The sequence below is a fragment of the Lepeophtheirus salmonis genome, chromosome 7, assembly GCF_016086655.4.
Source record: "Lepeophtheirus salmonis chromosome 7, UVic_Lsal_1.4, whole genome shotgun sequence".
In the NCBI taxonomy this organism is placed as follows: domain Eukaryota; kingdom Metazoa; phylum Arthropoda; class Copepoda; order Siphonostomatoida; family Caligidae; genus Lepeophtheirus; species Lepeophtheirus salmonis.
In genome coordinates, this window is record NC_052137.2 from 12,821,397 (window position 1) to 12,837,206 (window position 15,810).

Below are 15,810 nucleotides of genomic sequence, written 5' to 3' on the forward strand. Positions count from 1 at the left end.
GACCGTTAGAAACGGCTAGAGAAAGGGATGGAAGATCGATAATTGAGGATTTCGTTCAATCTACACATACATTGAACGTATGTTTCGTATAAAGAGGGCTATTAGTGTAGGGGTGCCTTGGCATAGTAAAGTTTGAGAAACCCTGGCTTAAGAAATATTATATTTATCATCTTATAGGCCCCTGAGAAGCTTAGAAGTGGACCTGGATCCATTATCTATCACAACCCTTCCCTCTTTTATTTACACTGTTTGGTGCCTAAAAATTACTTTTCCAGATCCATTAGAAACCTTTAGTTAGTTGGAACTCAGATATAACTGTATCACCCTGGCGACGTAAAAAAAATCATTGTAAAACGCTGCAATTGTACAGAAAAAAAGCTCAGAAAATTGACTAATTGATAAAGCTAATTTATTTTTTACAATATTTATTATTCTCTATAGGAATAAAAGCAGAAGAACCGAGACCGATAAGCGTATTGATTATTGCGTATCAGTTCCAGTTCTGGTGGTTCAAGAGCCGGAACCGCTAGACTGATAAGGCCACAACCTTGATTATTGGCCATTAAAAAGTTAGAGGCGATTATACTTATCCTGCAAATACAAAAAAACTTCTAACGCTGAATTGCCTCTATTCATCATCAGATATGTTATATTCAATAGTTTTACTTGTAAACCACTTCTATGAAAACATTTGGGAAAGTTAATTATAAATTCAGAAAGCAATCAATCTTTAATTAAAGTGTAATAATATTGAATCAAATATTTTCTATTGATTTTGTTTCCCCTGTTTTTTTTTATGTAACTTATATTTGTTACAAATCATTATTGATCTCATTTCTCGATCAGTTTTCAAAATATCCAAATTTCGAAAAATTATTCTATCTTTTGTTTAGTGCTTGTAGCTATGTTTGGTTTGCTGACCAGACGGTTTGCCCCAGAAAATTTCGTCCTCATATATATATATCGTAGCATAAAAGTGTACTCCCCCCTAATTTTGAGTCCTTTGAAATTCATTTTTTTACATGTACAACTTTGCCCAATGAATTCAACAGAGCCTTCTCAAAATCAAACATTAAGGATTCTGGTTCTAGAGTTTCATTTAGTCCTTTTAATGCCAGGAAAGACGAAAGTATGTTTTCTGAGATATAGATGGAAGTACCGCTAAAAGACGATGTATACATATTTGTCCTACAACGGCACATATTGTAAAAAGTAGATAACATACGCTAGAGCAGGATTTGAAAGTTCTATCGTAAGGCCAAAGCTTGTAATTAACGAAGTCGAGAATCCACTTTTTGCTCCAAAAATGAATATGCAATCCTCATAGAATTCCCATTTTCGAATAGTAAGAATTTTTGTCATTTGCTAGCAAGGTATATTCAAGAATGAATGCTAAAAAATGCATTACAACTTATTTCAAATAGAGGAAGACTCATTTTAAACCTTAAATTATAATTCGGAAGATATATTTTTGTTTTAATATATGTATAGATGAGAGCAAAAGTTCCAAGGGGCGAAAATTCCTGGGGCGAAACATCCTAGAATTGTTTGGTATAATTACTCCCCTTTTGGGAACCAAAGATTTGATGTCAACTTTAAAAAATATATTATTTTTGTTTCTAAATTACTGAAATACCAAAACGCGATTAATTCTTGAACTAAATACTTAAAAAATAAGATTCCGACCTTCATATTGTGTATACTATGTTTTGATACATTTTATTTCATATGCTTAAAATTTATAAGCAAAATAGGAAAAAAAAAAACTTATTTATTAATATACTATTTTTGTAAACAAGTAAACAAATTGCAGAGTTACAAAATGGGATCAAAAAAAGATTAATACTATTAAAACTATTGTGTTAAATTATACTCCATAACTGTAAGTTTATTCCTGTATGTACATTGTACATATATTGGATGTAAAAAGTAATTTCATTTATCTTTGATCTACTACGATTCTTGTTGCTGTGGAAATGCTTTAGTATCCCTTGTAAAAAGAAGAATTTATTATGCATCGACAAACATATGTGCAAACTTTGATTTGGTAATATAAATTTACTGTATTGATAAAGAAGTTAACTCCCTAAGAAGTCCTCAGGGTTACTTTAGTTTTTCATGAGCACATTCATATATATTCACTTTATACTAACATAGATGTTATCTCCTCAAACCGAAATAATAATCATTACAGATTGAGAAAATAATGCACATTCTTCAAGTTCTCATTTAAAGTTACATTCATGATTTACTCTAATGCTCCTCGGCTAAGAGTGCATAAATTATGATCAGAAACATATGAATGTATTAGCAATAAATAGATTTTGATTCATCTCATTTGTTGTTCATATTTTTAAATATCTTATATTCCAAATATTTTTTTTATATCTTGCACAAATATATACAACATATAAATACCAGCTACCTATACCTATAAATTAGGTCTCCTTTATAGTCTCTAGACTCAAATGACTCAATAGTACTTATATAGACTACAAAATATATTACTAAAAGAATGGGTGTTGGTGTCCTTGACGTTCAAAATACTTGAGTTGGAGTCGGTTATTATATTAACCGACTCCCCAGCCTTGGTATACACGCAGCATGAAATCTAAAGCATACAATATTCACACAATAAAACAATGATATCCAGCAGGCAACTCAGAAGAAGTCAACGGGTGACTGGGTGCCGCGGGCGTAAGTTTAGTGACCCTTGACATAGATATTTTCTCCTCAAACATGAAACAATAATCATAATAGTTTAATAATATAAAAATAACCTTTTCATGCTGCCAACAACAAGCAAACTCGCGAGGTAAAAAATGCTTAGGATTTACAACGCTGAATACACTTACTTCCCTTTTCTTTTTAATACGACGTTCTGAGCTTTAGCTTTATGCAACTATAAGTAAAATGTAGAGGAAAACAATAGTTCTGAGGAAAAAAAACGGTTGTTAAAATCGTTTTTCTTCTTCAATCTTTAATTAATCGTTGTGGTACCAACACTTTCCTCTATATAAAATATGTCCTTCTACTTTTGTTCTTACTTTAAAAAAATGCCTAAGTTATAATAATAATATGTATGTTCAAATATCATTTTATAATATTTCCCTGCGCTAATGATAATTTAAAATTATCTTAATATAACAGGCCTCTGATTGGTCTTATTTCCGTAGTACCATATGTCTTGCTCCCATCTTCTCCTTGTGCTCTCCAAAATGCCTACCCTAGCTATATCCCACGCAAGACACACTCGTTGCTAAACCTAATCTAAAGTCAAATTCATTATTTTTAATCTATTCCTCCTCCCATTTCTTTTCTTTTTGAATCTGAGGCACTGAACTATATCTATAGCATTAATAAAAATGATTCCTCTTCAGACAATCGATCAAACAAACAGACAGAAAAAACTTGTTTTTTTAAAATTTATGAATATAGACTAGCACGAACACTCTATCTTACAGATAGCCAATTAAAAATATTTTAATTATATTTAGCTTGTTAAAATTCTACAATAAAAACGATCTACTATAAACTATAATAGGTAAATTTCAATTATACAACCTACTTGTATACAACATTTTTGTAGTTTTATGTCCATTTGATGTAAATATAATCAAACCAGCACCTCCTTTTGACACACTTGAAAATGCAACATATAATTGAACATGTGAAAATACTGATTTTGGTAAAAATAAAGCAATTTTTTCAAATGTTTGACGTTGTGATTTATTTATTACCATTGCTATTGCTAACTTGCCATGTTTCTTGTTCAACCATATTGTTAATTGAAGACACATACTAAGATTAACTCACTAATCATTTTCTTCCTTCATTTAACAAATTCTTTTTTTTTTAATTCGTATACAATATTCAACTCACTCTTTCAGTTTAGACAATAATTTGTATTTTTGATTTCTAATTTCATGGTGCATTTTCGAATCTACAACTCATACCTTAAAAAAACTTTGAGACAGGGGGAATCGATCTTGTTGATGAAAAAAAAAAAATCAACTTATTATTTAAAAAAAAAAAAACTTGCCCTCCAATGCCCAGGAATCTTGTCTGATCAGAATTAAACATAGTCCTACTTACGTCACTCAGAAATCTGAACAACATTTATTTTATATTTAAAGTCTGTATCTATCTCTGATTTTGAAGTTTCTATCATTTTTTTTCGATCACACAGACATAAATAATTTTAATTATATAGGATGATAATAGTTGCATGTACAAGTGTACGTACAAACAATTTTAAATGTACACTTTATAGAACTTATATAAATTAGGAAAAATATTTAAAAAAAAAATTAAAGACGTTTTTCTCACGATTTTCTTTTATGTATAATATTATATTTTACCCCGGATTTTTATTACATTCTATTATATTGGATGGAAATGGATAATAATATTAAAATAATGATCGTCATCAAAACTTTATCTATCTCTCTATCTCTTGTCTTTATACCACCCAAAACGAAGCTCAAAAAAGAGTGCCTCAAATTTATATTATTTTTGAACCGTTAGCTATACATTATATGTAACTAAATCGTGTATCAAAGCATAAATGATCCCATTACTAGACTTTAAATATGTATATTTTCATACAACATACTTATAAGAACAGTAAGTAGGCATAGAAAAATGTACCTACTGCTTTCATCAAAGCCTTCCTTTCTTTTTTTCATCCATATTTACGATTCACTGGAAATACATATTTTAAAAAATATAATATTTAGGATTAAAAAGATGTACAGAAGTTGTACCGAAATGACAAAAGTTGGGAATTTGGTATTGCCGGATATTTTGTATTTTATTCCAGTAAATAAGAAAACGTCCAAAAAATCGTCCTTCATGGACACTGTTTGATTTAAAATCTGTAAAATGTCGAAAAAAAAGAAAATTTTCATGTTGTTTTTTAAAATTATCGATTTGAATCCAGTTACCGAATTTTTATTTTATTAATTATAATAGATAAAACATATATTTAGGAACAATAGTGTTCATTTAACCTCAAATAACTTCAACTATTAATATCCTGGATTGGATCAACGTCACTGGACCTTTTATCACAGTAGTCATTCCTCAAAATCAACTTATTAGTTGTGTCTCTTCACTGCTTCGACTTCTCAAAATGCTATACCAGACACAAAGTTCTGAACATGATGTAAAGAAGTAACATTTCATTCCAAATTTGTTGACTATATCAGAGGAAAATTAAAATTCCCTTTACTTTTCCGTATTCATGAAACAAAAAAATAATTCGAAGCAATTATTGATGCATAGTTTCTTTTTGAAAGGTTATAACAAAAAAAGTATTTTAATATTCACAATAAATGAAAAAATTAAAAATATGCTTAAATTAAAACAAATTAACCTTAGAAGTCAAGGAATAATAAATATATGGTCGTATTTTTAAGAGTTTAATTGATAGTTTTCGTATTCAAAATTATAAATTGGTAAAATAGGTTGTCATATTTGGCATAAATGAATCTTGTAGTTTTTTTTTTTTTTAAATGACACACACTCTCGATATTTTCTTTAAAAATATCAAAAAGAGTAGTTTTTCCAATCTATTGTTACTCCCCTTCTAATAAATTGCATATAAAAAGTAATGTGTGGCGATAATAAATAAATAAAACTACAAAATTGTCCTACAATGGCTTAAAGTATTCCTTAATTAATACTTAAGGACCTAATATAAGATCTGGTGTTTTCCTCCAATCAATGTTATACAATTTTAGGTTGATTTCTTGCCAAGTATTCTTATACGTGATATGAATGTGGATATGGATAAAAAATTGGGGCATGCTAACTTACACTTCTTACATAAGCTTGTAGGGGAACTCAATTTCATTGATATTGTTAAAATTCGAAGTCCTCATGACATTTTTTTTTTTTTTTTTTTTTTTTTTTTTTTTTGAGAAATGTAAATTAGACATCAAGAATTGAACTTGCTTATGTCTCTCCAAGCATTCAAAAAAATCGTTTTATTATCCAGAATCTTTTTTGATCACAAGACCATCCTAGTGGAATTTTGATCAACTCCTTCAATTTGGCAGTATAGACTATCCATGCTAACCAACCCGTTGGCTTGTCGTCTTATACTAAATATTAAAATTTCTGCTAATAAGTTTAGGAGGTAAAAAGGAGAGAATCAATACTGTTCAACAAAAGTGTTGAAGGGATCATAGAGAAGGGATCTGTAATTCATAGATTTTTGCAGCTGATACTCTTAATGCGTACCATATATAATATCTGATGTTGCAGAGGAAAAGATGGAGAGAAAACAAAAGAAAGATTGCAAGTTCAATATTTGAAGAAAAAAAATACCACATTCTAACAACGTTCGATATTGGAATATTTCTACTCCCATCTTTAGAATACTCTTGGAGGCCAACAAAACGATTTTTCTAGAAAATGCAAATCATTTGACACGTTTCCTGTGTTCACATTGCAAAGTATTTTGGGTTATGTCAAAAGTAGTTTTAAAAGAAATAAAAAACCGGGACCTGGTGGTTTAGGAGGAAAACATTTTACTCTCCCCCAGATTTTTTTGTTCCGTTTTTCTTAAAGTTTGGAGTTTTAATGGAGAAGTATGAAAAATTACCTGTGGTTAAATTGCACTTATCCCAAAGAAAGGTAAATTTGGTCATTGGAGGCCAATGGCAGGTTTGAACAAAACATATAGAATCCTAGCAGGAGTAATTTCAAAACAAATCGAGTCTATCCTCAACCAAAAGAAAGGGGAACCATCAAAAAGGATTTCATGACGAAGACGAAACTCCAACGAAGACAAGACGAAGACGAAATAAAAGATAACTACGACAAAACAATGACAATGTCTGACAAAGATTATATTATGACACTGACGAAACTCTGACAAAAACTAATGACTTACGATTACAAACCCAATAAAATAAATGCAATTACTGATACTGATGGCTCGTGCATCATGCCCCCATGGTCTTAAAACAAACTCATAACACAAAACTTTACTTAAAGCATATTAAATTAATAATTAGTGTGTATGTATGTATGTGTTACCGGGAATGTGGAAAATGCACGTCAGAGTGGGCATTGTGCAACATTTCCATCAAAGCGGGCATTGTGCTTTATGATACAATTTGATACTCTGGTTTATTATCATACTATCAATAACCCCTTCCAAAAAAATATTATAATACACACCAGTTGTACAAGTTAACCACTTGTTCAAAAGGAGATCGTTACCCACAACTTCCCTGCGCATCAAGGACGCCTTTGCATATCCTATAATACACCCCTCCCATAGGTTGAGCAAAGTAATTGCAAGTTCAAAAAGTGGATCATTAACCACCGCCACCGCTTCCCTGAGAATTAAGGATCACTTTCAATATCCTATAATATACCAAATCCCATGGGTTGTGTAAGTAAACCCTTGGTCGAAAAGGTGGGTTGTTATTCGTAGAACTTTCTAACCTCTTTTTTTTTTTGGTATTATACTTAATGGCAAACATAACGATAAAATTGTTTAGCACTTGAACTGTTTAATTATCAAATTACCCACAATCATTTTACCTGACATAGTTAATGTACGTAAAATGACCACACTATTAGAAATTTTATATATTGCCCAGGTTGCACATTGCCTGGGAATTCCGCAAATTGCGCACTCGAACGGGCGTTTTGCAAAATGCCCAATTTTCCACATTACACGTAAAATATGTATTTCATCATCCCCCAAGTTGTGCAATATATCAGTATGGACCAAAGTAGGTTCATAACCCACCACCAAATCGTTGTTATTGGCAAATGAACCCCTTATGCGAGACTCTATTTACTTTTTCCAACGGAGTACCTAGTGGGCTTATAACCCAACGCTAATTCATTGTGTTTTATATGACCTCTAAAGTTTAGCTAAAATTTTTACTTATATTATCCATTTGACTTGCTACTGTGTTTGCAAAGGCGGTCAGCATCAAGAATGTGGAGGGGGGGGGGGTCAGGCTTAGAAACATTTAAGAGCCATAACTATAAATTACAGAGTAGTATTTGTTGAATTTAAAAAGTACAATATTCAAAATCCCTAAATTTTAGTCCCGTTTGAATAATTCATGTATCTGTGAGAAAAAAATATTTTTTTACAGAAATTATCATACTTTATTGCCAGTCCTCCCTTTTCTTTGTATTTGTAGTCGTAATAGGCAAATATTAACGTATATAATTCATTTGAGTTCATTCATTGAAGGCCCAGGTGTTTTACAATATTGATATTACGACCACATAAAATTTTGATTTACTCAATAGATAATATTTGGTAATGGGTCCGAATCAGGACCCATCAGGACTTTTATTTAAGTAAATTGGCACTAAAAACCTCTTCAACGTTTTTCTTTTTTTAAGGGGGGAGGGAGAGGATCTGAAGAAGAAGTCACGAATATAACAATAATGAATTAGAATGACATTTTTCTGTACATATATTTTCAAATTAGACACTTCATGGATTCGAACTTGAAGATGGTGAACTAGGAAAGTCAATATCTTTGTATGTGATGGTTTTTGTATAAACTGCATGTGAATTCATAAACAGCAGGTGAAAAAATGAAATGAATATTTCTGACAAAGTTTTTCCAATCACTTGAACCGATATTTTTATAGTCTGTTATTTTTGTAAAATCATTACGTCTTAAAAAATAATGTACTCAATTTAAATATTTAATAAATTATAGAACACCAAACAAATTAAATAAGTAAATATTTGTCTATTACGACTACAAGTACAAAAAAAAAAAAAAAAAAAAAAAGGAACACTAGCCACAAAGAATGAGAATGTCTTTAATAATAAAAAAAATCACAGATAAATGAATGATTTACAACCTGGATTAAAATTTAACAGATTTTGAATATTTTACTTTTTAACTTCAACAAATACTATTTGGCTCTTAAACGTTTCTAGGCCTGAGCCCCGTATTCTTGATGCTGACCCAGGGCACCCACAGTAGTACATTTTGAGGGGACTTGGTTTTATGAATTTTTTGAAAAAAATCCAAAATTGACATTTTTGAAAAAATTTCAAAAATCCATAGCTATTCACAAAAAATTAAATTATTGGGAAAAATAATTTCAAATATTAATTTTTTTGGAAAATCAATTCAAAACCCATAGATATTCACAAAAAATTTAATTTTTAGCAAGACAATTTTAAAAATCAAATTTCAAAAGTTAAATTTTTTGAAAAAAAATCAAAAATCCATAGCTAGGCAGATAAAATTAATTTTTTTGGAAAAAAATTCTATATTAAACTTTTGGCTCTGCGTATAATCTGTCAGAATAACGAAAACAAAATTGATAATAAAAACAAAAAATCCTTAATTTGGGGAGGACTCCATCTCCTCCAGCCTACCCCTTGCAGACGCCTTTCCAAATCCTGTAGGAAGTCAAATGGATTATATAACTACAAAATCTGGTTATACTGTAGAAGTAATTATAAGAAAACCCCAGTGAATTACCATAGGGTTTAACCCCACTAAGTGCCCCGCTGGTATATTGCACAACTTGTGGGCAGGAAAAGTAAATAGAGTTTCGAATAAGGGGTTCCTTTGCCAATTACAATGATTTGGTTATCAGTTATGAACCTACATATTGACATACTTTTTTGTACTTTAAAACCCTATTTTTCAAATGTCCTTTATTACTAAGAAAATATACATCAAACTAGAAAAATGGTTTCAAATGCAGAGAAAACTCTTCCAAAGACGAAATTCTGACTAAGACGAAAATATGACAAAAATCATAACGAAAACGAAACTCTGACGAAGACAAAATTCTGTGGAAGACGAAATTCTGACTAAGAAGAAACTTTGACTAAGACGAAACTCCGACGAAAACGAACCTTTGACGAACCTCTGACGAAGAAGAAACTCTGACTGTGACGAAATAAAATAGAACTATGACGAAACAATGACAATGTATGACGAAGACAATATTATGACGCAGACGAAACTATTAGGAATTAAGCTACGTCTTTTATGAGCACACACGAATGTTCAATCTGTTTTTGAATATAATTGAATCTATTTAGGAAACTCAGGAATTTAATAATTTCTTCAGACTACCTATTCCAAAAAGAATGGCCCAACTAAGAAATACATCGGATTTTCATCACAGTGTATTACTCAACACAACTTTTACTACCGGAATTAAACCCTAAAAAAGAGAACAAGAACTACGTGCTATTCATTTTTTGATTATTACTTACTATTATAATATATATACATACATACTATATATTATTTAATGCAAACTGTATTTCTTTTTCTATTCATTAATTATCGTCATTATCCATTCACTGATCATAAACTACAATTTTGTTTGTATTAATAGAATATAAATCTAATCGTCGTAAAATTCTTAATTAGTATTTTTTAAATATGGTGATTTTTCCGCTTAGAAATCAAGAAAACAATATTATAACGCTCTACAAACTTTTTAAGAATGGTTTTTAAATAAATTAATCATAGGTTTTCACAATTTTTGCTTATGTGGTTGGTGTACTTGGTGTAGGGATATTAGTTTCTCCACAGCAGGTTGAAATTCACTAAGAAGAAGACGGCTGATAATTCTAAATTTGTTCCTTTACTTTAAAAGAATCAGGATAGCTGCACTAATAGCCCGTTCTGCCAAATATGATGTTGGAATTGCAATGAAATATATCTTTACCTTGTTCAATAATAATGGGTAATGGTGAGATATTCTTTTTTGTAGCCAAAAATAGGCAAAATAATTGAATGATTTTTATCGCTCCTACAACTGTATATTATAAATTCCAAGATATATACATATAAATGAATTTTAATAGTGTAATAAAAAAGTGTTTAAGAGAATCAGCTTTTATTTAAAAATTTTAATGCAATGGATGGGACTGGTGTTTTCTGACTAGTTCACTCACTTTAGGATCGATGCTGCTTAGAAGTAGTCTCAAATCTCCCTTTCTACAATTTGCAGGCGATTTCTTTGCATTGTAAGAAGTCTAAAAACTGCACTAAATTCCCTTTCAGCCATGTGAAAGGATGGGAAAGCAAGGAAATAAAGTTTAATTGCCTCCCACAAGTTTGGATATCTTTCAGGAATTTCTTTCTGCACCCAAAAATCAGTGTACGATTTTGTGAAGAGAAGCTTCAATTCAAAAGTGTTTTTTACAGCAATTCAATCTTCTTGAATTACAAAATTCGTCTCACTTGAACAACCATCAATGAAGGGATTCAGCACTGAGTCTAGTATTTCCATATTTATGATATCTTAGTATCTTTCAATTATGTCATTCTGCAGAGATTTAAAAGGATCACAATACATCAAGAGATCATCATCTATAGAAGTATTAGTGTCATCAGTTAGTAGTTTAAGACTTGGAAAAGTCTTGGATAAGACTTGGCATGTTCTGACGACCAATGTTTTCTCGAAAGAAACACGGCTTATCTATGAAAGTACAGATTTTCGGTTTTGCATTAATTAAGCTTATTTCATCTCCTTGTAACTGTAAATTTAAATCCTAAAATTTACAGAATAAATCAGTCAGATACGCAATATCTGTTTTGCATGCCAAGAGACCATCACTTAAATCACTGCATTTCTTTTCCTGTAAAAATTGCACAACTGAATCGAAAAGAGAATAAAACCGTTATAATCAGTTTCCTTATGATAATTCCAGTATGTAGAGGAAGATGGTAAAATTCTTCGTTATTATAGCAAGATAATTGACGAAATATTCGAGAATTTAGGGGTTGACTCTGGATCTTATTTACTGATTTAACAACAATACTGAGATAATTATGAAGACGACAACTCAAGCTTTTGGCAATCAAATGCTGCCAATGAATTACACAATGTATAGTAAAAACATCAGGTACTGCCTTTTTTAAATAAGAAAGAAGTCCCTTATGTTTTCCTGATAATGATGGAGCACCGTTTGTAGAACACACAATGATGTATCTGTATCCAATTCCTTTGCAAACAGTAATTCTTGCATTTCTTTATTGTTTTTAATAAAACGACAATACCCTAAGAGCAGTGCTTCATTGTCTGATAACTTAAATTCATCCAGCTGCAAGCCAACCCTTTGTTTTTTAAGAATGTCACACAAACTTTCTTCAATATCTTCAGCCATTTCATCAATTTCTTCTTCGAACAGTATCATCACTAAGAGGAATACATTTAATAATAGTATAAGGATAACTATGGTGTACTATTATGCGAAAAACTTCTTCTACTACCTGTAAAAGAAGTTGCTCTCCAATTGAATGAAGCTTGCCTGATTTAGCAAGTAGTTTGGTAATATTGTTTCTCTGGATGCATTTTATTTAAGTGTGCAGAGAGCCTTGATGTCTTCATCGCCTCGTTAATGAGTTTTTTCTCACAAATAAGACACATTGGTTTTTGAACATTGTGAGGAAAATTAACAAAGCCAAATTTCAAATATTCAACAGAATACTGTCTACACTTTTCTTTCAATGAGTTTTGAGACATAATGACGGTAAAAACATAACGTAACATTCTTACAAGGTAAATAGGAAACAGAACAAAAATTCAGCTTAATAACTTAATTCTACTAATTTATAACAAGATATTGAAGCATTGATGATATAAACTTGTAAATTGAGCTTCTCCAGAACATGATGAAAAATTTCGAGTGTGTAGTTTTGTAAAATAAAACTACGTTTAGTTTTACTAAATAAATACTCGCACTCTAAATTTTCTTTCATGCCCTGGAGTAGAAATCCGCATATTTTTAACACTCACACAGGGGAATACATATAATGATCCTGCGTCCGGCAACAATGCTCAACTGACCGATCACCGAATAAACGGAATTATATTTCCTTCACTTCGCTTCTTTGTATTGTGTGTAAATAAAGAAAACAGCAAGCCATTTCAAGAGGTTTTGTGAGTCATTCAGGTCCTGAAATGAAAATAAAAGATGTCTTTGTGTATTACACCTTGATGTCGTCAAGATATTTGGACTCTTTAAAGTGAATTGTAATGTCTTACAAAGCTTTTAAGAAAAAATAATCTTACTATGGAGACTGTGGGTACTCTTAATGGTGAATTACTTTTTTACTCTTATTTGCTATTGTTCTTATTCTTGGTATGTGCTTGTATATTTCATTGGAATTCTGTATGATGACAGATTTTATTTAGTTGTATTTGCTCTTTGATATGTGAATAATGATTAGGCAGGTTTTTTTAGGAGACAGATAAATATAAACTAAAATTTTTATTAATGTTATTTTTTTTACGTGATCTTTCTTCCTTCATTTATTTCTAATGTCTCATTTGTGCATAGAACAGCTTAACCTTAGTTAAAAAAATTAAAAAAATGCCCATACTTAATTAATGAACCTAGCAAGTAGAGATAGTTAAATTAAACATTATGGAATTCTCGATAGAACTATATTATATTCAAGTTTGGACTTCTAAAAATTAGGCCTTATAAAACAAAACAGATATTTAGAGTTTAAAGTTCAAAATTAGAGTCAGAGGCTGTCATTTGAAATATTTTGTAAAATTAAAAAAATAGATATATTTTCACATAAAATACTTCTTTTATTCTTCAGATTGATCCATCAGTTAAAGAAATTTAAATGGCAAAAATTTGAAGTACCCTCTGGTTTTGATACAAATTGGATAACAAAAACAGTTTATATTTTTTAAATAAAGTACATAGTTATTATGAAATTTATCCGGGAGCCTTACAGGAAGGGTAATAGAAATACAAAGTTATACCTTAACGTGTGTACGGCTGATGTTTGATTTCGACCACTCTTTTTAATATTGAGGTCATAGTGAATAATGGTTGGTTGCGTGTTTTGTCAAAATCTGCAGTCGTTACAATACATTAAAGTGAAAATTCTAGCAAACCCGATTACATGATAGTCTGACCTTGTATTTTTAATAACCCTGGCTTACAGGTTATTTAATCTCAAAGAGGAGGAAGGATACTGATGGCAGTTGAGTTCTGTTTTTAAAAGAGATTTCTTGTGGATATTTATTCGTATTATTATATATTTTATCATTAGTAAGTGGATTAATTATTTCATTAATAGCGAGTAATGTTTAATTAAAAATTAATTTTAGCATCTAATCATTTTGAATTGTATTCGTTGTTTTAGAGGATTTTTATTCAGTTATAACTTGAACTTTTCATAGCTTTTTTTTTCTCATGCTAAGATTGAAATGAAACACATAGTTTATAATAATTCAAGATCATTTTTACTTTTTTTATCACATATCAGGTATCTTAAAGCCAAGGGTTCATAAATATGTAAACGTTGATATGAATGGCTTATAACATTTAATGGGGAAATAAAAAGAGATTTGGTGGGAAAAGTTGTGCAATGGAAAAATACTATTATAGAATTATATCTAAGCCAAGATTTATGTTTCCGAAAAATGACAACTCAAAAGTTATTTGAATAATTCTAGGATGGAGATGATAAATCCATCATGGAAGAAACAGATAAAACATAAGGTTTTTGCAGAAAAAAGTATTCGTTTTTAAATTTAGAGGTAGATCATATCTGAATTCGTTATATATTAACTCTATTGAACTATTTCTATAAATGAAATTAATTTCGCATAATTGATTGATAGCATATTACACTTTCCTTTCTTTTTCAAAAGACACTTACCTATCAAATGTTATGGCTACAAGAGTTAAAACACTGGCTGATACTGTGAGATAGGCAACGAAATTATTGATTGTGCAATATATTTGACCAAATATCCAGTTCCTATAAAATAGTAGGTAGCAAAATTAATTATTAAATTATATGAGTACGTATTATTTTCTTTATCTACATTTGATAAATTGGGATTTTTTAGCATTTATCTACTTTATAAAAAATATGTACATTTTTTAAAGTGCATTTAATCAAATTGTACGATAATCAAAAGGAGAAATGAATTCAATTTGAAACAAATATTTAAATTGATGAATCAGTTTAATATCCTTACTATTATTGATGTGGTTCCCCAGATAGGTTTTCACAATCAATATCATTTTTTTTTCTTTGACTTCTCAAAGCTATTGTCGTTTCTTAGTCTCTGATAAGTTGCTCTTGAATACAACTACATATAAAAATTACAAAATATATTTATACTCAAATGGAGCTCTATTCTTTTTAAATTAGTATTCTTCCGATCTGATGAAATTGATTAATTTTATTTTTACATATGTATACCCTAACAAGCTTTTATCAATTTGAATGTGTTATTGAAGACAGATATGTTCTAGGTAGTCTGGGTGGGGTACGAAAAGGTAAATGCAAGAAATGGTAAAATAATACTTTTAAAATTAAATTATACATTTACATCCTGGATCTACCAGCCGATATTAGATATTATGCCAAATGAAGGTGACTCAAAGAAACTTTTTAAATAGAAACCAATTACAAATTTTATTGCAAATGTAAATGAAAGCATCAAATCCAGATTTAAGGCGAATTCGTAGATCTTACAACTATTATGCGCCACAACATGTTAGAGTAATGAATAATCTATTTTGAAAGTGAATTCACATTTGAAAATCCTGTGTATAATGTTGGATTGTAATAATATAAAGGGAAATCTGGAGAATAATTGTTCTTACTGAGACTTCCTTTAATCAACTAAGACAAAAGAGTGATTAATGATATACATACACTCTACACAGGTAGCAACAAGAGAATTAATATTAACAGGAACAGATAATATATAACAACTACAATATAAAACTCTAATCAAATTTACACGGATCAGTATTGACATAATAATAATAATACTAACACCTCCACT

The 15,810-nt window shown here is 30.1% G+C and overlaps 1 protein-coding gene across 1 annotated transcript in view; it reads right to left on the reverse strand.

The window, feature by feature from the left end:
- The window catches only part of LOC121121944 (tachykinin-like peptides receptor 86C), a 102,360-nt gene that overhangs the window by 59,571 nt on the left and 26,979 nt on the right, over positions 1–15,810 (reverse strand). Inside the window, exon 3 of the mRNA XM_040716933.2 lies at positions 14,667–14,768. Coding sequence (XP_040572867.1) covers positions 14,667–14,768 — 102 coding nt within the window. The remainder of the gene's footprint in view (positions 1–14,666; positions 14,769–15,810) is intronic.